A 24,981-nucleotide genomic window follows, 5' to 3' on the forward strand; every position below is an offset into this window, starting at 1 on the left:
TTAGAGCACAGTACCATTTAATAAAACTTTATCAAGATGGAAAAAGTGATTAAAGGTTTAAAAAAAATGGTTGTAGATTTTGACAGATGGAGGCATGCTGCCTACCATAACAGTGGCTCGCCTGGCTTATATGTATATGTATATATCCTATGATACATTTAGTGTTCAAGAAGAATGTTAAGGGATGGAAATGTGGCCTTGTGGCTTGAGTCTTTGGGGATGGAAAGACTGTTCCAGGTTTAAAAGTTCAAAATACGCCTAAAGATAGTAGCATGGAAGAGGAGCGGTCCATGATGATCTGTTACCTGAAGATCATCAGCAGCAGACAAGTCAAATAAAGGCAACTGCATTTACACCACTGTGAATTAATCATTTGGAATATGACTGGAATTTATACTTTGTGTTGGCACAGCCTCGAGCCTCGCAGCGAAACGAAAAAAAAAAAAATCTCTAAGGTGTTCCCTTTAACTATCCCACCAATCAAGCCAAAGAAACACATGGTGTCAAGCCTGGAGCACAAACGCATAAAGAAAACCTAAGTGATACTATTAAAACAGTGTTATTTTTTGTTACACTTCAATAACTCTGGTAGTGAACCTTCATGTCTCCTGCAGAGTTACCTTCTCATGAATTCCTCCATCCCAAAGTCTCAAAACTCGAGGGACGGCTAGGCACACACAACTATGGTTGGAATGACTGTCCAAACAAGCCAGGTGATGCAGAAGAGCTCCTGCTGGGGTTTTATCAACACATTCGGACCAAGGGTGTCTGTTGTGTTGGGTGTATGTGGCTAGACTTTACCTGTGTCTGTTGACGTCAGAGGCTTCACTTCAATATGTTGAGTGTGGATCAGTGATTTCCCGTGACGGAGGACATCCTGTGCATCATTTGCCATTTCATCCAATATCTATCATCCAAGGAGACAGAGAGAGGGAGATGGAAACAGACAGAAGGTCTCTGATAGGTCAAATACGAAAGATTTCAATCAGTCTCGTAATCACCATCACGGGGAGTGGAATCTCACTTAGACTGAGCCCCGAGGTCGACTCTGTTTCTGTAGCTGAACCTCTCACAGGACCATAAGTCTGGATTTCCACCGTCAATTTCCACTGTCAGTTTGGTTGTAGTCCACCGTTAGGGCGTAATGGGAACTGGACAGGAATGGCAGGCTGATGGGAGGCCAGGATGTGTACGATGGATGTGCTTGATGCAGAGACATATGTCATGCTGTGTATTTATGTGTGTGTGTGTGTGTGTGTGTGTCCAGACAATCTCAGCAACCTCTATTCTCGAAGCCTTGATGGCCATGCCTGGGGAGAGAGATGATAAATGGTCGCTTTCCTGTAATTTACCTTCAGGAGGATGGATGGTGCTGGCCTGTTTGGTTAGAGGGTGGGGAGACGAGGAGAGAGGAGACTGTAGGTGAGAGGGGGGAGGGGTGGGGGGAAAGAGAGAGAGAGGAAAGAGTTTCCTGCGTTGGACCTGACTCGGGAGTTAGGTTTCCTCAGAGGTGAGGTACATATTCAAGTGTGTGTGCCTCACTGTTTATTTACAGAGCTTTAGCTCTTGCTCTGTTCATAGAGGAGAGGAGCCGATATACCAAGCACCCTCCCACCCCCCCACCACCACTACCACCACACCCCCCCAAACCCCAGTCCAGCCTCTGTGAGTGGAAACACACCCGAGCGGTGCCCACCGCATGTGAGCATACTTTCCAATGAGAAGCACACAAATATCAATTCAACAACATTTCTCAAGCTAATGACCGCAATTAGAGAGACAGATGATCAACACAAACACACAGCTCATTAACTAATAATTTATTTTTTTTATCATTTAGATTAAAAAGTCAGTGGTTCATTGCCTTGGAGGAAAATGTACAAGGAAGACTCTGATATAACAGAAGTGAAGAACGGGCTGAATAAAGGAAGACTTCCCTTTGTTCTCAAACAAAGGTAGGTGGACACTTCTTGTGAGTGAACCGTTATTCCCAGGGCAGCCATGTAACAGAAAAAGGTGGGTTGTCGTGTCAGTTCCCGTCTGTACCTTTTTTTTTTTTTTTTCTATTTTCTTTTTTTTTTTTATGGGGAAAGCAGAGGGTCCAATCAGCCCATGTCACATTTATTTTTTCCTTTTACTCGATTCTCCTCAGTCATTTACAATTGGGCGGCTGTTGTCTGGAAACAACATAAAAACCAAAAGGAATACATTCTGTGTAATATCTGAACCACATCTTCTGGTCATGATCACAAAAGCATATGTTTCTGGTTTCTACATCCATATAACTTCATCTGGTTTGTACATCCATACACGTGAGCCATCCCAGGCCAAGCGAGGCTTTACAAAAAAGACAACATAAATGGCAGAGGCAGTTCAGTACATATTTACAACATTAAAAATGTGTCAAGACTTATTAAACAAGGCAAAGGTGTAGATGGAAGTGAAACAGACAAAACATGGAAAACCAGGAAAATGTAATTGATGTTTTCTTTTTTCTTTTTTTTAATGATAGGCTCTCCCCTGAAAGCTTTGCCCCTCACATCAGAGCTCTCTCACCTCTCTGCCCTTTCAGTTCATGTGCATATCACTTGTTTACTTGGGTAGGTTAATTAGACACACACCTGTGAATGCTATAAACGCTGCAAAAAGGAGGGTGGGGGTGGGGGGGGCAAGGCAGAGCAGTTATGGCCTCAGTTCCACTGCCAAGCTGCTGGGCTTGTTAACGTAAAACAACAGGACGGCTCTCCCTATGAGGCTCACTAAATAGCTTTCACAAGACTAAGCTTCCACCCCCAAAACAACATCTGGCTCACTCTTACTTCTTATCTTTATTCCAACATTCAGGGTGGGCACTTAAGACAAGGAAAACAGAGAGCCAATAGGAAATTAAGAGGCTTTTGTGCGTTTCCATGTGAAAGAAAAGTCCAGATTCATTCAAGGACACTGAAGCTCCTCCGTGAGTGCGTTGGATGCTTTTGGGAGTTGAGCACCAGAGAGGCCTCATGGGCACGTAATCTGACCGTCCATCATGATGTGTCACGCCGTGCTCACATACCAGGCCAGGAGGCTGGTGCTACTGACACCACCTGTCTGACAGACGACTGCAGACAGCCAACACACAAATAATCGACTGTTTGGTTCTGCATTTTTGTGAGATTCCATTGGTGGGAATTGTGCCCCGGGCACAGAGCTGTCAAAAATTCAGTGCTTTTTTCTTTTTCTTTTTCTTTTGTCCTTTTCTTTTTTTGCCTTTTTTTTTGTCACACACCAGAACTCATGGTGGGTGATGACTCGTTTTGGTTACGGGTTGTTTTTTTTGGACTAGATTATTAACACGTCATCATCAGACAGAGAAGCATGAAGTCCCACAATCATTTGAACAAAATCTAGCTGTTCATAGTCTCTAATGGCATCTACTGTCATGGCGTCCACATTCTTAGGCTTGGTGACATTGTTTTATAAACACTTACAATCAGACCATACACTTGAGCGAGTGTGTTCTTCACAGTTTGACATACATTCTCGAAAAAGACGTGAAAACAACTACAGTGCAGTACAGTACACCACTGAGGGGCATCGGCAGCCTTGTTCTGTGCTGTCACTTATCTAAGACACTGAATACAAAACATGCAAAATGGGTTAAAAAGGGGGGAGTTTGGGGAGGGTGGTGTCTTACACAGAGAAGAGAGCAGAGGAGAGACACTTTTGGAGGATTGACAAACCAAACATACCGCCGCAACCAAAGGAGCGTAACCACTAGCTAGCATGACATGCCCGTCGGCACACTCACTGCTACGCTTACTTGATGTGCCCCTCAAAACTGTGTGTTTATCTTGTACTCTATTTAAATAAATTGTAATGTGCTTTACAGGCAGATAAAAAGCTCGAGAGCCACCAGACGGGTCTCTCTGTGGTTTTCGTTGGTCCCGACTTTCATAGTCTCTTAATTGAATCTAAAAACTGACTATGCTTATTTGGCACAGGATGACAGGGACTGCGATCGGGTAGGCAAGTTGAGGAAGATGACTTTGGATGTTTTCCTTTGTATCTCAACGATCATATTGGTTTAGTTCTCGCTCCGCTAACTGTAAGGTTTTGATGGACCAGCAAAAACCACAAACATGGAAACATAACAAAGCACATGAGGAATGAAATATGATCCTCTCATGTCATAATACAATCAGTGAGCAGTAAAAACTTTCCAGCCTCATTCATTTTGTCAAAATATACTAGAGGAAAACACGACCATGTTGTTTATCTGGCTTTGTTTTCTTTTTACTGCATGAAAAGGAACTCGCGTTTCAATCTCTTATTTTGGCAAACAAAAAGCCTGCCAGTCACTAGACACATCAGAAAAAATGTTCAGACATTTAAAGACAAAGAAATGACAGTGGCCACACAGCAACATCTGGAAGGCCACTACCCAGCGGAAGACATTACCCATAAAGCAAAAAAAAAAAAAAGTCTCCTTGGAAATATTGGTATTGTTCTGAAATTCCAGCCATTTGTCCACACCACTTAATCTTTCTTCCAGAAAAAGTGACAAGCAATGAGTCATGATGGGGATGCATGACTTTATAAACCACTCATGAGGGACTAGACGCACAGCTCTAGAGGCCTGGAATGTGAGTCACACATGCCAGCAGGCTTTGTTCAGCGTAAATGAACAACAGAATAGACAGTATCTGAAATAAGGATATGGATGGATGAGATAACAAATAACCACACGAAGAATATAAACTCTATTATGAGCAGTGGCATCAAATACTTGATATAAGAGCCTACACGATCAGTTTATTCTGAGGGCTGTCTGGTGGCAGCAGCAGTGGTGGAGAGACTGAGGTTTGCTGTGGAAAATGTCCCTGCAAAGGGAGCCCTTGGTTCCTCACAGGACGAGAGTTTTCTTTTTTTTTATTATTTCATTGTTGTTGTCTGTAGAAGTTACTGCAAAGACTTGGAGCGAGTAGGCCCCTTTTTTTTTTCTGTGAAGAATTTTAACGGCAATTGTTGAAAGGTTGTCAGGTGCACCAGCTCGTGCTGATCCAAGTTGAGTTTGTTTCAACAATGAAACATGAGGCAGCCAAGCTGAGGGTGTGCAGCTTGTCTTGTTGCTGATATTAGTCAGTCTCTGAAGTGACAAACAAAATCCTCAGGAGTGGAGAGAGAGCACTGCTGGTCTTTTATATGAGAGTACTGAAACAAAGTGGCAGGAGACGGTCTCGGCAGGAGGAGGGGGGGTCGTAGTTCGTAGTTCAGGACGAGTGGACGTTACCGCTGTCGTCGTGGAAGGAGGGAATGGCGTCTGCTTTTTGTCTACACTTCATACCCTTTTTAATGGTCCCTTTTTAAGGCAAACCAATAGACAAAAAGACAAGTGACATAACAAAGACAAAACTTGAAAAATAAAAAGGAAAATAATTATACAATATACACAAAATGTGGTCCTTAAAACAGGGAGGGTACATGCAGTCTTTGCGATGCGCAGCGTTCCTGTGACGGGGTGGGGGGGGGTTCAGGGGAGGGAGGGGGGGCTCACTGGGTCAGGGTTCATGAAGGTGGGCGATGGGGTGGAGAGGTAGGGGCGGATGCTGCTTTTCCCATCACGCTTTGCTGCACTTCCCCTTCTTCTCTTTGCGCTGGAACTTCCTCAGACGTCTCGTCCAAACGTCCCTCCACTGGATCACCAGGCTGTTCTTATCGGCCACCAGGCCCACTCGCTCCGCCCCCGGGCTGGCGGCTCCGCCCCCGGGCCCCACGCCCGGACCCACCGCCGTGCCCGTCCCGCCGTCACTGCCACCCATCACCAGGAAGCGTTTGCTCATCTGGATCTTGGGACATTTGCAGGCGAGGTCCTTCATGTGCACCCACAGGATGTTGTCGCCTCTCTTCAAAGGCTCGCCGCGGCTCTTGTACACCGACATCACGCTAACGGAGAACTTGGCCCAGTCTCCCACCGTCTCCATGTCCAGGACGTTCACTTGCACCGCTGGGAACACATTCAGAAAAAAAAAAAAAAACACAATCAGGTCAAAACTCCCAAAAACTGTGTATTTACTAATTATGATGAATGAATTCTTCTTACCATAATCTTTCTTGCAATACTTCTTCATGTTGATCTTCAGGTTGCCTTTCACTGGTTTACAATAGGACTCACAATCTGCAAAAACAACATGTACTCCTTTACTGCTGAGGCTGTAACTCTGGAGCTTTTTAACACTTCCCACTAACACCCACATTACACACATAATGGGACAGTTACACACTTGAAATTAGACTAGGTCGTTTTAGAACAATCTCACGTGGCTTCAGTGTGCTCTCATAGAACATAAACAGAGATCAGTGCATCTGAAATGCAAAGTCAGTGTGACCAACTGTGAAGTGTTAAAAGGATAGTTCACCCAAAATTCAAATTGCACTCTATCTACTCACCCTCATGTGGACTAAGGGCTGGGAGAAGTTTCAGAGTCCTCCGTGGCTTCCCTGAGTTACAGGGGGTCTCGGCGTAGCACTGCATGTCCATATGACGGTTGCAAATGGATACCACTTTTCTTCGTAACAAAAAGACACACCACAAAACATCCAAATACCTCCATGCTGCTCGTATGTAATGTCCGTCTTGTATTGAAGCCCCACCAGGAAGAGGAGCTTCCGCTACAAACAAGCTTGAAATATAGACTTATTTAATTTTTTTCGGAACAATTTCGCATTTCGGGGCTTCAATACAAGAGGGACATTACAGACGAGCACTATGGAGGTATTTGGATGTTTTTTGGTGTGTCTTTTTGTTACGAAGAAAAGTGGTATCCATTTGCAACCGTCATATGGACATGCAGTGCTGCACGGAGCCCTGCTGTAACTCAGAGAAGGCACAGAGGACTCTGAAACTTCTCTCAGCCCTTAATCGACATGAGGGTGAGTAGATTGAGTGAAATTTGAATTTTGAGTGAACTATCCCTTAAGTTCTGTGAAACCAACACTAAACCAAATCAGCAGCATCAAGATAAATCACCATCTCCTTGTTTATGCACATGCAGACTGAGGATGTTATATGAACACATGAACTTAAAGCTGTGTCTTCATTTTCGTACATGTTTTCTTTTATGACCTTGCAGTAAGCATACCCATTTTCACATTTATCCTCACAGTAATATATATTCACTGACAGGGCCAAAGGCTCAGAGTCAAAGCGGAGCAGGTTGGATTGCTTTCTCTCTGCTAAAATACAACTTCTGACAAACCCCTGCAACAGCCGGTGCTGGGAGGCAAGTGAAACATACCAGAAGAGTTAAAGTGTTCACTTTGACATGTTTTCTGCAGTGTTGAGAAAAGACAGAGCGTTGTGGAAGCAGGTCATGGTTGGATGGATGTGAATAGGCCTTGGCTGCCAGCGTGACGATGGAGACCACACATTGGACCGATGACCTCCGCTGACCAATTGTAGGTGGAGTTGCCAGTGATGAGGTGTTACAATTATGATCGTGACAGTTAGAATGAACCTCTTGGCCAAGGGATCACTCTCAGATCTCCGCCTGGGTGACTCCGAGACCAGCCTAAGTCATCAAGTAACTAGGCATCTCTTTCAAGCTGGCCTTTCTTCACAAAGAGTCAGTCTGCTGAGCTGGAAACAATTCTGCTCTGAATTTCACAATCTAAGTTGTAAAGCAATCTTATCCTCTCCAGACTCCATGGCTCTAAGTTCACCTGCAACCTGAGTAAAATACCACAATAAGCATAGCAACTCAACTCCTATTTAACTTGGTGTTGATACAAAACGACTGTGGCTGTCATTCAGACATGGAGCCCTTTAAAAAGCATTAGGACACATGCATGTGATAATTCCTCCTGCTTTTGCTTCCTCATGATGGTGAAACATTTATCTCGTCTTCTCAACGTTAAAACCTTTCCTTCTCTGTGATCACTAAAGATGTTTTCCATGAGCTGAGGGCAGAGGGAATGGGCAACAAAGAGGAGAGTAAAATTAAGTGGATTTTCAAAAAATAAAAAAAACAGATGAAAGTTCTTGTCAATGAAAAGAGTCCTTGATAAAATTTAAAGCCCTGCCTGCATTGTGTTTTGAAATCGTCCTCATGGTAACTGCTACTGCTCAGAGCCGCTGTTGATCATTAGTGAGGCTCTACTGTACTTGACAGGTTGCCACCGGATTTTATGAACTGTGCAATTTTGGATCCACTTATTTCAATTACGAAACTATGAGAAGGAGATCCAGTCAAGAGAAGAAAAAAACTATGAAAGTGATGGAATGAAATTGTAGGGGATGCCATGAAGGTCGTTTTCCCAATATAGTTTTACTCCGTTTTAGTCGAGGGACACGAGAACCTGACCATGCTGCCCGCTTGGAATGTCAGGGCGTGAAACTGAAAAACCACATGCTGGTAACTGGACTGGTATCTGTGGTCAGGCCTCTCATTGCCTTCAAAAGGAAAACCATTCAGTCACGTTGCTTTCCAAAGCAAACCAAATAAATTGCTGGTCATGAAACGTCCCAATTAGAAAAAAAAAAATAGTCGTGTGAGAGAGAAATTATGCGTTCTGGGTTGCATGAGAGTAGGGGTGTTGTATCGTTCATTTTTTTTTTTTTTTTTTTCTTGTGGGGGGGACGGACGGATGGAGCAATGGAAGGAGTGCAGGAGGACGAAACAGGGGTCCAAGGAGCCCATAAAAATGTCCAGGAGGCTTGGCTGTATATCAGAGCGCTGGAGATTTTATTAGCCAGAGAGAGGAGAGAAAAGAAAAGAAAAAGGAAGAAAGAGAGCGAGAACAGACGGCAGCTTCCAATAACCTCGGGACAGGGTGATGTTTAAAAAAAAAAAAGACAGTGGAGGTGTGTGTGTGATGATGGATGTGTGTCTGTGTGTTCTGCATTATTCACTTTAAATAAATGATGTTAAATATCATAGCTTGCCAAAAGGTCTTTTTCATTACAAGCCAGCGTGTGGTTTCATGTGCAGATCATTATCATGTAAGTGTGCATGCAACTGTGACAGGCATGCATTTGTATGAGATGTGTATGGATTTCATTAGATCGATGCCATTGTGTTTCTGTGTGCGTGTGTATGCGGTATACAGTGGCTGGCCTGGAGGTATCGGTGGCGGAACGCCGCATGCGTTTTCCCATGAACGGTGGCTTACTGCTGGCTGTTCACCTGGAAAAGCTCTCGGTGAATCGGCCACTGACCCAGAAGACCGGCCCACTGAAACCACGCACAATTGGCTCCGGGGCTCTCGATGCCCTCGTTCCTCTGAGCCCCTTTCACTGTGCCATGACAAGGACAAATTGCATCCACCGCCCCTTCCACAAAAACATTTTGGGGCCTTAGGTTTCAGATGGTGACGCTCGTTCTATGGTAGTTTAGGAAGGAGAAAGATGGGGGAAATGCTCTGGTCTGTTTAGTAAAGCCTGAGGTGAATTGGCGATGAACAACTCTTGTGTTCTTAGACCCTGTAAGATTTTCCCAGGGAAGTATTAAATACAAGAATGGGCTGGACTGTGCATTTTCTTCCCCCAAAAAGACTCAAAGGCTTGAGTAATGAGAGGAAAACACAGGAAATGGAATGAGAAGAAGAAGAAGAAGTCACAAAGGAGGGGAGAATCTGCATACACAAGAAAATTATTATCAGTATGTATCTACAGTATAAACTTTTAAAGGAATTTCCAATTTAGACATTTATTTATTTGCATTTACTTTCCTGGATTTCACTGTTCTGGCAACATTTTACTGTAATCTCCCTGAAGTAATATTTTCATATTACTTCAACAGCATTTATTACTTCTCCAGTGAAGGCATGTCCTGCTATTTCATTCATGATACTGTCATTCATGATCTGTTTAGAGACATTAACAAATAAACCAATAAACAGAGGTTAAGTAAGTTGGCGTTTGCAGCCCGATCCTGTCCAGAAACCAACAGAAGCTGTCTACCAGCACTTCTACAGTTCATATATTGGATGTTATATCTTGTTTGTTTAATCTGTACAGTGACAAGTCACGGTTTTAAGGGGTTTATTTGGTGGGCTATTTCTTGGCTTCCATCTGTTTCCAGGCTTTGTGCTAAGCCAGTCAGTTAGCTTAGCTACAGTATATTCACCATGCAGCCATGAGAGTTGTATCAATCAGATTTGTTTTACTTTACATCAATAGATATTTTGATAGTTACTGTATGCAGTGATCATTGACAGTTTGGCCTCAAATTTACCCCCAAACATCAGCCATTCACCTTTTAACTGCATCGTTGACAGCCCATAAGTCAAAAGTCTAATTTACAGTTGCCTTTCTGACACATTTGTAGAAAAAAAACAATAAAACTCTTATGCTGCATGAGTGACAAAGTGTGGGTGGATTGGGGGGACGGGGGAGTGCAATCTGCAGCCTGAGTGATGATATGTGTTATAAACCTACTAATGAATCAACATTTCCAATTCAACACCGCCATTCAAATCCAAACAGCCGCAGAATAAAAAATAAGGGCAGGGTAATTGACCGGAGCCTAAATTGGAGAGTTAGAGGGAACGACTGAACAAATTTCCCCCAAGTCCAAGCCAGTGCTCCTTTCACGCCTCAGAACTCTCCCCTCCACTATATCTCCCAGCTAAACTGTAACTAATCACCTCGGCTGCCTATCTGCTGGCCTTGGCTTTAAGCTACAGCTATACTTCGAGCACAGCGAGACTCCACTAACTTGAGGCTAGCAGGGAAACTGTGCCAAGGACACAGGTTTTTAAGACAATGGAAAAATTCTGCTGGCCCCGGTGCACTCGTTCTCTTTGCAGAACTTCAAAAGAGGGGGGGACCCCACCCTCCATTAATATTTATTCCACACCTTAAAACTCAAGTCCAGAAATATTAAAAAAGATGTTTTTGTTCCTCTCATAAAGCAGTGGTGCTCATGGGTGAGGTTCAGAGAGCGTATACTAACCTGCTGGTTCCTCTGTGCTGCTCACCACAGCTGTGGGGTTGACCACTGGGATTTCTGAAACACACACAAGAAATACAAAGTTAATTCACTGGTTAAATGTAAATCCATACCTTTCATGTACGCTCGAAGTGATTTGGCTGTGTGTGTGGCCAAAGAAATGAAATGTGTCTGAACTCATTGAAAGCAGTTTGAAAGACTGGCCATACTTGTGTATTAACATAACCACAACAAAACTCAGTAAATTGGCCAACAAGAGAAAGTACCAGGGTTGTCAGACAGTAGGTTTGGATTGTGACTTATGTCGACTGCACACGTGAAAACATATGGAGCGTTGCAGACAGACATGCTAGATAAACACTGACTGAGTGACAGGGATACTTATTGGTGGTGAGGGGGAAGACAGGCTCAAATAAATCACATGTTCCACGGGGTAATGTGGTGGTTTCACTGTTTGTTGGAAGGAACACATTGACAGATCCCGGGACAGTGTAAGTGTCAGATTAAGTAGATGCACCAGGTAATCCAGTTTAGATTGGTTGATCCAGTCAAAGATACCACACTTGATACATCTGAGACAGAAGTTGATCCTTTGAGGCCCGCTGATTAAAATGGAAAGGTGGCTGCACTAGATTAGTCACGTCCTCCCCTAACAGATGCTAGGTTAACACTGCTGTGTAATCTCCATGCGAGCATGTATAGACAGATGGACAGATGGCAAGGGGGCAATTTTGGTTGGATCATCTTAAGACAGCTGCAGCCCTCCCTCGCCGTGCCCGCTGGCTACACTAAAAAGTGCCTCATGGAATTCCTCCAGGACCACTCTTCTAATCGTATGCAACTTTCCAATACAAATGCTAATGCTAACAACAGGCCCAGTGCTTTTTTTTCTTTCTTTTTTTTTTTACCGTAAACAGAGTTACTGGAACGCCGGCTTAGCATCCACCCAGAGGATCTGCTTTTGATTGGATTTGGAGATTGAGGGTTTGAACCAAGTGAGTGGGAGTGCGTTGGCAGGAGGTGGGAGGGGTTCTTGGAAAGCTGTTTTGAGGCAAAAGCAGCAGTTGTCTCTCTGAAATTATGGACACCCTGCCAACAAAAACAAACAAGGGCACGGAGCTTTGTGAAGGCGGGCGCAGCTGCTAGAAGCCACTTTGAGTTCGTGTGCCCTCATGGCCACATCTTGTGAAGACAGACAGATGATGAAAGGATCATTCAGATGAGGGTTGCTGCCGTCATACTAATTGGCTGCTTAATGGTCTTGTCTTGTGTCTTGGGGTCCAGGAGCCTCAGTAGGCGGTAGGCTCGCCATGAGGCCATATTGACACGCACACAGTTGCCGTTAACGCCATTCGTAATGGATCCAAACGTGCGCATCTACTTATGAGCCACATACACAATTTATCTTGTTCTCACTGGATGGTTCAGTGGCATTCAAATGAGTGGGGTCCGCCATCCATGACCACAGTTGTTTTCTCCTTCTCGCACGTCCGCCATCTGCTCCGGAGCTTCGTGTGAGAGAAACAACACGGCACCATGTGGCACAGTGTGGCAGAGCGCGGTGCGGCACTGGGCGGCGCGGCACGGCACTGCACGGCTCTGTTTGGTGGAGGTTGAGTGTGTGCACAGTGTGCCTGTGCCGCCTGGCACACGGTGCTGGTGGAAAGTTGCCCTCTATTACGCATGCCTGCATGTGCCGGGGCACTGGCAAATTTCATAACCCACACACACACACACACACACACACACGCTTGTCACAGGAAATTAAAAACCTGTGTAGTCGGCATGCAAACTGCAGCAACTAGAGACTCACATATCACACACTGTCGACAGCAAGTGGAACAGCTATACCCAAACCACGGGTTTCTCCCTGCTCTCTGCACCAAAAAACAGAAAACTGTGTAAAAAATCACCATCTCCACTTCACTCTTTGCTCCGTCCCTTTAAGAAATATGGCTGTTCACTCGACCCTTGATGGGACCTTGTTTGTGCACATTTTGGGATGTTCTCAGTGAACTAATCATTGCATTTTTAGTGGCTGTGCAAACCCACAGAACACATGTAGCGTATATGCAGTGCAGAGATCAAGTTGGGTGTGCCTGTCAGGAGGCCAGAATGACTCCAGGCTGCAGGGAAGTGTGCTTTCAATTATGCTGTGCAATCCCCACAGTTTGGGTATTCGCCGCTGTCAGTGGAGTTCACTTCCCTGTTGCAGCTATTCTGTCGGAGTTTATGTTATCAGTGTGATATGCTGCATGTGTATATGTGTCACTCACTGATGCAGGGGGCCACGGGCGAGCGGCTCTGCTGGTAGCCCTTGGCGCAGCGGTTGCAGGTTATCCCGGTGACTCCGTCCTTGCAGGGACACTGGCCTGTGGTCTGGTTGCACGTCTTGCCCGCTGCGCCCACAGGGTGGCAGTCACAGGCTGGGTGTGGGGGGAGGCGGGGAGGAGAGAGAGAGAGAATATATTCAGTGTATTAATTTATTAATCTTGATGGCACACACACAAGACAGCAGCTTATTGCCTGGATTTCACGGCTTTGGCAGGGTACTCGGTTAAATCTTGTAATCTGTTCTGTTTTCGCCTGCAGACACACAGATCTGCATTAGGACTGAATGTTTGGCTCCAGGCTTCAATCTCCCAGAGAGAAACAGCTCTCTTTTATTTTTCTGTCTGCCTCTGTACTCGGGATTCCCTGAACGCTGGAAGGGGAAACGCTGCATCTGTGTATCTGCTTGTGTGAAAGACTGATTCAGCGAGCGAGAGAAAGCATCAGGCAGCAGGAGCCAGGTGGAACAACAGGGAGATGGACAGGTGAATGAGGTCGAGACCAAGCGGAGCTCGCTGTGCCGTCCTCTCTCCTCTCTGCCCGTTTCCGCTCCGCTAATGCCGCCTGCTCTCCGGTGCACTGGTGACACACGCTCTGCTGTTTCATCACTTCCCGAAAAGTTCAGCCGATGCCCAGCAAATGCCAACAGCAACAAGCAACGCTCAGGTCACCTCGCTCTGGCAAGACTTTTACGAGTTTTGCCGGTTCTAGGCGATTTATTCAAGCCACCTTAAGCAACATGAGTTTTTTTTTCTACTTGGTTTAAAGAGCTGTTAAATACAAGAGCTGGCGTGTTGGTATGCAACTTTCTGACGGAGACTTACAAGATGTTAAGAGAGGATGAGAGGGAGAGGGAGAGGGCAACATATCGGAGAGTGAGAAGTGAGGGAGAGGATGAGACAGGGGAAAAGAGAGAGTGAGAGACACAGAGCTTCAGTTCAGTCCAAACACAGCCTCTGGTGTGCTCGACAGCGTAAACAACAGTGAATCTAACCAAACTGTGGACACTCTGACGCTTCGAGAAAACAGACATTTGTTCTTGAAGTAATAAACACATACTTAACATTTCACAGCAAGCCAGCCAGACAAACACATCTGTGACATATAAAAACAAATGCAGGATTTTTAAAACCTCTTGACCAGTCCAACTTTCACTTTGACATTCTCTGTCCATGTTACGAGTCACACAAACAACAAGTGTCCTTTCCAGACTTACTATCTACTTACCTACTGACACGCTGCCAGTGATAGAGAAAACAACTGTGAAATTTAAGGTGAAACTTCTGCCTTCCCCCCTCCTTTATTTCTTTGGAAACAGCCAAGTGCAAAATTACTACAGCAAACTTTAAGTGACTCCACTGTAACACGATAGCTGTAATTGTCCAAGCTTATCAAGAAAAGACAAGAAAGGCCAAAATTACACTTGGGGGGGAAAAACCCTGTAACCCAACAGTTTGTGGCAGGGCTTGCCAGAGAAATCCAGCTGCTAACGCGCCACAGTTTCTTCCCACCGCTCGTCGGAACTGTGAATGTGTTTATTTGCGCTGGACATTTTTTAGCTGCTACAACAGAGGAAAAGCCAGAAGACCCCCCCACCACCACCTGTCGACTGGGCAAAGGGAGAGTTTGAACACCCCCCAAGACCGGCCTTAATGTGAGAGATGGTGTGCGTCTGGCGGCGGGGGTGGGCAGGGATTAACTGCAGTAAAGGTCTTCAGAAACGTGTGCGCCTTTTTTCCGGCAAAAGCCAACCCCGCTCCACAGGTGTCAGAGTGGCTGCACTCCGTTTGAAGCTGGGCACAGAGATTTAAACCTGATGCTTTCGCGTGTGAAATCCCCACCACATTTCAGTCATGCAGGCCCAACCAGGAAGCTGGAGCTTTGATGGGACTTGGTAAGATTTTTGGGACCGACCCAAGGGGGGAAAGCCACATCTGTGCAGGGCAGGGTAAGACACCGCTGAGTTGGACGGCAGAGGTCAAGTCAACAAGGGTCTCCGGACTGTGTCTGTTGCTCTGTGCCAGCCATGTGGAGTAAATCCTCCCCTCCATACCCCCACCGCCCCCACCCTCATACATCAGCCAGAGCCGGACCTCCTGCCTCTGCTCCCAGGTGCTACAGTGTCACAGACCATTTGGGGATTTCTGGCATTCCTGGGGTTTGTGTCCTTAACACACTAATGGAACCCAGCTGATTATAGCGCAGGGAACCTGATTAGTTAACTAATGTAAAGTTTAGATCCATATACATACAGAAGATGATGATCACAAGAATTGTTTCAACCGAAAAACAACAAGCTGATTTTTGCCATAATGGAATAATCCTCGGCCGATTTGATTTGAGGGTTAATTACTCCAGCCTGTCAGATGATGTTTCCAACGTCAAAACACATCTGGGAAAAACTGCCAGTTATTTGATCTGTCTGACACAAGTCTGGTGTTGGCGTGTCGTGCCCGTCAAGACATGTAGGGCGGCAGGAGGCACGACAAGCTATTGTTTCCCCGGCTGATCTCGGAACAGTGCAGAGTAGACGATCAAATCCAGTCAGTATGAACTAGATGCGAGTAATTGAAGAATGAGAAAAGAAAGGGAATGGGGAGGGGGGCTGAAGTTTTATGTGCAGGGGCTCGGGCCAGTTAAGAAGCAGTAAAAACGTCCTCAGATGTTGATGACTTTTCAAGCCTGTGCAACTGCAGGCTTGACAGGCACTGTGTTGGGATTTGTAGTCCTTTGACAGACGTTTGCTCAGTTTAACTGATTCATGATGCTTTGTGAGTGTGTGTGTGTGTGTGAGTGTGTGTGTGTGTGTGTGTGTGTGTGTGTAGGTGTGTGTGTGTAGGTGTGTGTGCGTGTTTCTGGCTTAAGTACTTGCAAGCACTGCTCTTTGTCTCCAGTTGTTTGGCAGCTGCCACATTTGGAGGAAAGGGTGTTATTTGTACTGTTATTTGAAAATGTGCTTTTTAACACTTGGTTCTGTTCTGCTGGCTGTTGCATTGTGAAAATAAATACAAGTGTTACAAATATGAATATTTTAATGGTTGAGTTGATTTACCATTATTTTAGCATTTCAAGTAATAATGCTTTGTTGAAAGACTGAGGAGCTCAAACTGATAATAGAGCAGCTCTGTTTTTCTCACAGTAAAATCTTGTCTGTGGTCACAGCTCCTGGCTAAATGTGATGCTAATGATACAAAAGTGAGGTTATTCACTCTAAAGGATCGTATTTTAATGCATATAAAATTGCCTAGTAAATTAGTTTGTGTTTTTTTGACAGCAAATATCCTGTCTGCTGCAGAAATGACAATATTTGAAACATGTAGCCACTGTGGTTTATCTTGGCTCGGCTGCTTCATGTCGACTGTGGCCTCATTTTTAATGCCTTTTATCAATGTTCCTTGTGGTCAGCGGATAGCAGCGGTACGACTTGGACTGACATTAAAAACCTTGGATATTTGAAGAGCTCATAGACTGCAGCCAGGCCAGCGACTGCCACGTTTCTTTAATTTTGCTGACTGTTTTAATGCTTGTGACATTGTAAAGACCTTGTGGAGAGGCTGGTGCCTGGCCAGGTGAACTGGAGAAGTGGAGCGCTGCAGATTCACTTTGAATCGGGGGCTTAACAGGGAAGACAGCGTGTGTGTTTTATGTATGTGGGAGGTTTAGCAATGGAAGCGATGGAGGGAGAAGTGAGGTGGTTTCTTGTGTTCTTATACGCCTCAGATTGTGGACTGACACCCATCTAGAACAGGTTTAATTAGAAACAGACACGGCCCATTCATCCCACCAGAGCTGCACCGGCCCCCGCAGCCCTCCCCACTCCTGTCTCGGCTTTAGAAAACACCTGTATTTTATTGTCGTAACTCCATTTCAGAGGTGACACTCACCCCTTTCAGCCATACCGCACCTCTGACCTTTATCTTGACCCTGACACATGGAGGTAAAACATGGAACGAGAGCAAGGAAGAGAGAAAAAAAAGGACAAGGCTCAAAATAAAATCAGGAAAGCCACAGTAAGACAAAATCAAAGGTTTTTAAAAGTAGTGAGTCATGGTGAGGGAGGGCAGGAGTCTGTGAGGAAGAGGAGATGGTGGTTATAACCAAATCATGGGAAATGGAGATGAAAAACGAGAGCGAGAGCTGAGGCAAAGGAAAATGACGGCTCCTAGACGGCTGTGAAATTGCTCTGATCAATCATGGAGCCGCTCAGCAGAGGCTTTTTTGGACGTTAACTTTCATTTCCGTCACATCTGGGGCCTTTGAGAGGGAGGGTGATAAACTGTTTACCACCTGATCACTCGGATTTGATAAGGACAGATTGTCATGTCAGGGGGCTGTCGTGTGTGTGTGTGTGTGTGTGTGTGTGTGTGTGTGTGTGTGTGAGTGAAGGCATTGCGCGTCCAGGTAGTGCAGGAAATGGAGGCTGAGGGAACAATTTGCACAGAGGGACACACACATCTCAGCGCTGATCTCCTGTCGGGATCGAGGCGGATCTCTTTCCGTCAGTGTTTTCGGTGCAGCAACAGGTCAGATGACTTCAGTTTGAAGGTATGTGACCAAGTCACAGTGGAGGTTTTGCCATTATATGATGAATGGCTCCACATCTCAACACAACTAACATGGGCAACCGCGGCCTGATATCGTGCCATTTCAAACCTCCCGGTGTTGTGTTACAGCTCTGGGGTCGGCTGCAGAGGGGAAAACTGAGAGGAAGCCAGTGGGAGATTCTCGCCATGAAATTTCAGGCGAAAGATCTTCACGGCTATGAGCGCTGGCAGGTCTCGCCAACGCCGCTCTCCGAACGATCTGGAAGTGATTCTTTACCTTCAACGGGGATCAACAGGATGAAAAACACTCCCTCTCCTGCCATTGATTTGAATATTTTCCTCAGCAACAAGCACAGGAAACTGCTGTTATTTTTGAGTCCAGCGAGAGGAGTGAAATGCTTCCAGGATAATACCAGGCTGAAAAATATTCACTGCAAATGTGAAATAATAAAAGGGGTAAAATGCATTTTTCCATGAGAAATGCCTCGGTCATGTGATAATATGATGTGGTGTGTGTGGTATGGGGGAAACATTCGGAGGAGCGGCCAGAAAAGTTTCAGGCGTAGTATCAATTTGTTTCCCTCTGCTATGGCATGGCAAGTCAGACATGCTGATTTAGAAAAAAAAAATCTTTTTATTGAAAGTTACCATGACTGCGTATGTTTCTGATCAGGACTTGTTGCCCCCTTTTACACTTTCTCCGAAATGACATGATTACACAAGTATTAGCGGGGTTAGGACGTCTCAATCTGCTTTTGTTTGAACGTTTTGTAAACATCTAGCGCAGCCTATTGCCACATGAAAAGTCAAACTGAGCTTAAAGTAATAATCGGTGACATTTTCATATAAATAAATGTTCATTTATGCTGCGCTATTACTGATTGATGTGACACAAAAGTGATCCTTGTTCATGAAAACTTTTGCATTAGTTCATGTAAACACAGAGAGGCTGTTAATTCTCTCTCTGAAAAATTCATTTTTTAAAAATGTTTCTGACAGCAGAAGAGCTGGGTAGTTACCACAGTGTGAACAGTCAGACACTCACATGTTATCAATGGGAAATCTGAGCAGAAGCAGACTGGAGTTTGTGTCTGATTACAAAGTGATGTACAGCAAGAGCACCCAAAGCACACTGGGGGAAAAAAATAAGCCTATCTCTATAACACATTATAAGCATACTTATAATGAGGTATAATGCAGTTATAGCACTGAATAACTATAGTTATAAACACATAAATAAACACATAAATGATCATAATGCTTTATAACAATAATCATAACACACTATAAAGCATTTTATCATGACTTATAAGGTCAGGTATTATAATAGGTCATAATTGTTAGTAACTAACTGACAATGCCCACATTTATAATGCATTATAAATATAAAAATGTAGTGTGTTATAATTGGCTTATAAAGATGCATAACTATCATTATAAACACTCATAAATCACATAAAACTTTATAACAATAAGCATAACACATTATAGAGCATTATAAGTCTGTTATAATACTAAGATCTTATAAGCCATTATAAAATGCTCTATGATGTCTTATGCTTATTGTTATAAAGCCTTATCATAATTAATGAGTGTTTTAATGATAGTTATACACATTTATAAGCCAATTATAACATATTATAACTATATATATAATGCGTTATCGATGTGGGCATTGTCAGTGAGTTACTAACAATTATAACCTATTATAATACCTGACCTTATAAGTCATGATAAAATGCTTTATAGTGTGTTATGATTATTGTTATAAAGCATTATGATCATTTGAGGGTTTATAATTATAGTTATACAGTGCTATAACTGCATTATAACTCATTATAAGTATGGTTATAATGTGTTATAGAGATAGGTGTCAAGTAAAGTGTTACCAAAATAAAAACTTTACAAATACAGCTTTGATTAACACTGGACTGTTTTCCACTGTGTGACTTGTTGGACTTGTTACCTTTGCAGGCCCGGCGGTGAGTGATGGGTCTGGCCATGTCTCTGTAAAAGCCCTCCTTGCAGTAGTGGCAGTGGCGTCCGGCGGTGTTGTGGCGGCAGTTCATGCAGACGCCTCCGCTCTTCCTCCCCGACAGCTTGTACAGCTCCATGTTGAACCGACAGCGGCGGGCGTGAAGGTTACAGTTGCACGCTGCGAAAAAAGGAAGAAGAGAGTAAAGAGAGGTGAGCACGGGACAAATGTAAAAGTTTACACTGCCTGCGTGGTATTTATCTAAGGGGGTTAAAACGCAACTTGGCCTAGATGAAATGTTCACATGGAGTGTGTGTTGCAGTAAAACATATGCTTATTACCACGTAGTGAGCTGGGAGAGATTTTTCCAGTAAGGCAGGATTAGTTTATAATCTACACTGCGGCTGTGTGCTTGGCTGCTATTCCAGAACTCATCAATCAAAAGTGATATTTACAGAGCTCATTTTCTCCATTTCATAATTAATGAATTCAGCTCCTCTCAGCCCATTAGTTATTAATCACGGGAAAGAGAGACATTAATTTCATGAATCACTGATGAGTAAAGACTCCGAAGATCTATTAAAAGCGAGACTGATTCAGATAAAGGAGTGGGCTCGAGCTGGCTGTCCTCTAAATGAGGCGAGCAAGAATATATGGGACATGTGAAGTGAGGTTATATCTCTTTGCAGTTCCACTTGAAATCCAACTGGTTCCTTGGTGTCTCTTTGGCTCACAAGTCTTTTCCTTTTGCCTCCTTCATATAAGACCACATCCACCAGGCCTGACATTATTGATAAACTCTGTTCACTCTCTACATGTGGGGTTTACATTTGAGCAGTATAATGAGAAAGCCGCCCTTCTTGTTTGTGTAACAGAGTTTGATCCAGACCCTCGTCTGGTTAAATCAGATTCAGACCTGGGACCTGAAGACTTGGCCGCGGCTTCAATGGCAACTGTTGGAGAGCTTAGTTCCAGTTCAAAGTAATCCGCAAATAAATTAGAAAAGGAGTAAACAATAGGAGAGCTGTTTGACCAAAAATGTCAACAGTTATGGCAAAGGAAGATTATTAGAGGATCACAACAGAAGGTGATATTAATTAACTTAAATCCGATGGGAGTATGTTTGAGAAAATAGATTTCACTAGCATTGGATGTTTAGAATAGAATAAGACACAACAAAGGGAAATAAGTAAAGACAGACCGGCTTAGGCAGTGGGAGACTTTTATGTGTGTGTGTGCAGGGATTTGGCAGATACAGACTATCAGAATAACAAACAGGTCTTAAAACAGAAAATGAAGATTGAGATATTTTACAGGCTACATACATGTTGTTCGGATTGTGTCTCCTGTTCTGTGTCATAATCAAACACAGTGGAGTATTTTGTTAGATGACTTCATTGCAGGAGTGATGCAGGAACATTTTCTGGCTGAGCCATGTTAAAAGATTGATACCATCCATGTTCATATCTGAGTATTAAATATGAAGCTACCAGCAGCTGCTTCTAGTCTTTATGCTGAGTTAAACTGCTGACTGTGCCCTCATGTGTACTAAATGGTATCAATCATCTCATCAAACTGCTGGCAAGAAAACAAATGAGTTTTTAATTAGCAACACAATCACACCTTCAATCCTGCTAGACTACAGTGTGTATTTTGTCAGGACATGAATGTAATTCTATTGGGCAGCTTTGAAGATCCTCATTTAAAAGATGCTACAGACCAGGTAGTCTGGCCTGACGGAAGTGTGTGGCTGCGATTAGCCTCTGATTGGCCGGAACGAGCCACCCGGCGGAAGTCCCGCCTCTGTGTTGCAGCTTTCACAGTCCGCCCGGTAAAGGGAAACATCAACAAACAACAACAGGAACCGAACCATGGATCTATTATACATCCGTGTCTTGAACTGAACAGAAGAAGAAATATCTTAGCGGTTGCCAACCGTTGTTAGACCGCGGACCCAAATCCAGTTTCCGACCAGCAATATTTTGCAAGCGCACCGTTGCTACGGCGCCGACCACAACGATTGTGACTGGTTGAAAAAATTCCAAACGGCCGGAGCGTTTTTTTCTCCGATCGTAGAATCATAGGCGGACCAGCAGGCCCTTCTTCTCTAGAGGAGACTATAGACCAGGTAACAGATATGTTCCTAGTGATGTGTAAAAATCCCTCTGTAGCTGACGCCTCGAGTGTTTTCAATTCTCTGTTGAGGTCAAGGTCAGTTCTGCAGTTACATAGACCTCAATGATCCGTCTAGTGTTAAATGAGCTTCCTTTTTTTTCACGTGATTGAAGATGACTGTTAATGGCACCTCGATGGCTCCATCGCATCGAGTCATGGAGTGAACGACATACAACCTCGGCCCACACTGAAAGGGAGGCCTGGCACCGGGTTGGGAAAGAGGCCCACTTTTCCCTGGTCGCAGACCCTGGAAAAAAAAAAAGGGGGAGCGCATTCCCAGACTGTTTCCCAATTCCTTCTGGTTATTATGCAGCCCAATTTGTATGGAATTCAGCCGTTAATTAAATACTGTTTTATGTATGCATACAGAAGAGACAATGCTGGATCTTTTGGTGTGTTCTCATGAACTGGAGAGCTTTAGACGAGGACTGACCTTTGACCCTTCGAGAATTGTTCAAGGAGGATCTGTAGCCGGTATCGAGGCACGGCAAGTGGAAGATACGGAGGGATGTCTGCAAACGGAGCCTTTTAAAAAACCTTTTATCTTGACTGTGGTCTTAGTGGTAGTGATCTGGTTTATCCCAGATTTAACTGAGAGAAAACACTAAATTGATGACATATTGACTGAGTAAGTGGTTCCTCCTCTGTGTGCGTGTTTAGCGTGTAGCTGTCCCCGTCCTCTAAAGGGAATGTGACAAAGAACACGCCGGCTCCGGTGAGCGGCTGGTGCTGCTGGGAAGGGGAGGGTGGGCTTAGGTGGTGGTGGTGGTGGTGGTGGGGGGGGGGACCGTGATTATGATCAAGCGTCTCAAACACACACACAGCTGTGAGCACTTGTGTCCATTAACACCTTGTAGCGGAACATGAAAGCGATGGATCACATTTTCTCCTCTGCTGAAGTACCGGCCGCCCTCTTACGGCATCCTCTCGATTTACTGCCATGCAACAAGATCGGCCAACAAAGTCCGAGGTGAGGGAGGATCTGCTCAAGTGTGGAGAATGTAAAGAAAGGTGCAGAATTTAGCCTTTAAATGATTTTAACATGTGTAGCGGGGATGACTGGGAACGGCTTTAACGACGGCCAGACTTTTCGTGACAGGGAGAAACTGAGAGGAATGGACGAGACGAGAGCGAGAGATGCTGCGACAGCCGAGAGCCGAGGTTAACGAATGAGGGAGATTAATCAGCCAAAAGTGCTGATGGCCTCCAGTGGATGTTTGTGTGTGTACCTGTGTGTGTGTGTTTATGCTCCGTGTGCTGTGTGCTGTTAACTTCAGCTCAGAGCTGCAGCTGCCCAAGGATCCTGGAATGTTTATGGGTTTGTTTTGAAGTGCTCATACACACACACACACACACACTGTTACCCCACCAACCTGCCACCCCCCACCCACCCACCACAGCTGCCCCCCTCTCACCCAAATTAGGCTCAGCGGGGATAACTGAACACTGTTGAAAGCCATTTTTCAATTCATTAACACATCAAAGCCTCCACAAAAACACTCACTAATTCTTATCTGTTGCAGAAGAAAACAGACATTGTGGCGCGCGGAGAGGAGTTCTGTGGGTGGTGGAAAAGTCGGCGATCATTGCGTGAACACGGTTCCCCTTACGGGTCAGCGTCCAATTCAAGGATGCGTAAAAGCCGAGTCCTCGTGTTGTCGTGGAAATCGCACAACAAACACCAGCTACGGGGTTGGCAAAGGCAGGGATGCCGAGACAAAAAATAAAGGAGGGGATGGAGCAAGAAACCCCCTTGGAAAATGTTAGAGTAGAGAATCGCTTTCACCACGTTGTCATCGAAATGAACGGCGCCAAAATGCGAATGTTGGTGAAATTAAAAGCTACAGTAAGTGTGTTTGCTTCACCCCGGTCATCCTCCTCTACAGCTCACACACACAGTATCTCAGTCTGTGATCTAGGTGGGACTTTAAGTTCTTTAAAAACAGGAAAAACTTGAGTTAAAACCCTGCTGTTGTACTCCTGGGTAAAGGAAGGAAGGAAGGAAGGACAAAGGGAAAGAAAGAAGGACAAAGGGAAAGATGGGAGGAAAGAAGGAAGGGAAAAAGGAATGAAAGATAGATGGAGGGAGGGAACACATTGGGTCAATTGGGTCAAAAAGAAAGGAAGAAGTAAGGACAAAGGGAAGGAAGGGACGGAACAGATTCGTTCAAGGAAGGAAGAAGCAGGGAGGAAAAAAGGAAGGGAAAAGGGATTGTGGAACGAAGGGAGGAAGGAAGGAAGGATGGAGGGAAGGAACAGATTGGGTCAAAAAAGAAGAAAGAAGGAAGGAAGGAAGGGAAAAGGGATTGTGGAAAGAAGGAAGGGAAAAAGGAAGGAAAGAAAGATGGAGGGAGGGAACAGATTTGTTCAAGGAAGGAAGAAGGGAGGGAAGAAGGAAGGGAAAAGGGATTGTGGAAAGAAGGAAGGGAGAAAGGAAGGACAGAAGGAAGGATGGAGGAAGGGAACAGATTGGGTCAGTTTGACCCAGAAGGACAACAGGGTTAAGGTAGATTGACAGAGGAACACCACGCTGTTCCTGTCTGGTCTTTCCTAACAGGTGCCTCAACAAGTCGATGTGCTCTGAACGAGCTCTCAGACCGCTCTGTCAAGCGTGCTATGACAAATTGGCCCGTAAAGACCGCGTTCAACAAATAAAATGCGAGGGTGTTTGCGGAGTGCACCGCCTCTCTGTTCTCTTCCATATGTCAGGCAGAAATCTAACATCATTTTTCCTTCAGCTCCACCAAAGCCAAGCCGGTAAGCACAGCCAATTGATTTTGGATGCCTGTGCAAAACCCAAATCCCATGGCTAAAATTGGTCCTTGAAAAGTGGAGGAGCGTTCTCCCACCACCACCTTTCCCCTCTCGGCCCAGGCCACAGTCCAGACCTGCTGCAGCCCCCCCCCGGGTGCCCTCTCTGCCTGGCCAAACAGGCTCAGCTATATGGGCTCCTGCCATCGTGTGTGTGTGTGTTTGGGCTGAGTTCCGCCTGGCTGCTCCAGCCACCTGCTCAGGGCACCGGGGG

At 44.8% G+C, this 24,981-nt stretch overlaps 1 protein-coding gene across 3 annotated transcripts in view; it reads right to left on the reverse strand.

Annotated features, from left to right (window-relative positions):
• Positions 1-1,805: 1,805 nt before the first annotated feature.
• Positions 1,806-24,981, reverse strand: part of ntn2 (netrin 2) — a 46,687-nt gene continuing 23,511 nt past the window's right edge. For all 3 annotated transcript variants that reach the window (XM_085760721.1, XM_085760720.1, XM_085760719.1), the window contains 5 exons: positions 19,773-19,961; positions 13,208-13,357; positions 10,935-10,988; positions 6,083-6,157; positions 1,806-5,986 (listed from right to left, as the gene is read on the reverse strand). In XM_085760721.1, the coding sequence (XP_085616847.1) occupies positions 5,601-5,986; positions 6,083-6,157; positions 10,935-10,988; positions 13,208-13,357; positions 19,773-19,961 (854 nt within the window). In that variant the 3' untranslated portion in view covers positions 1,806-5,600. The remainder of the gene's footprint in view (positions 5,987-6,082; positions 6,158-10,934; positions 10,989-13,207; positions 13,358-19,772; positions 19,962-24,981) is intronic.

The sequence above is a fragment of the Trachurus japonicus genome, chromosome 19, assembly GCF_045865225.1.
Source record: "Trachurus japonicus isolate A0001 chromosome 19, Traja_1.0".
NCBI lineage: Eukaryota > Metazoa > Chordata > Actinopteri > Carangiformes > Carangidae > Trachurus > Trachurus japonicus.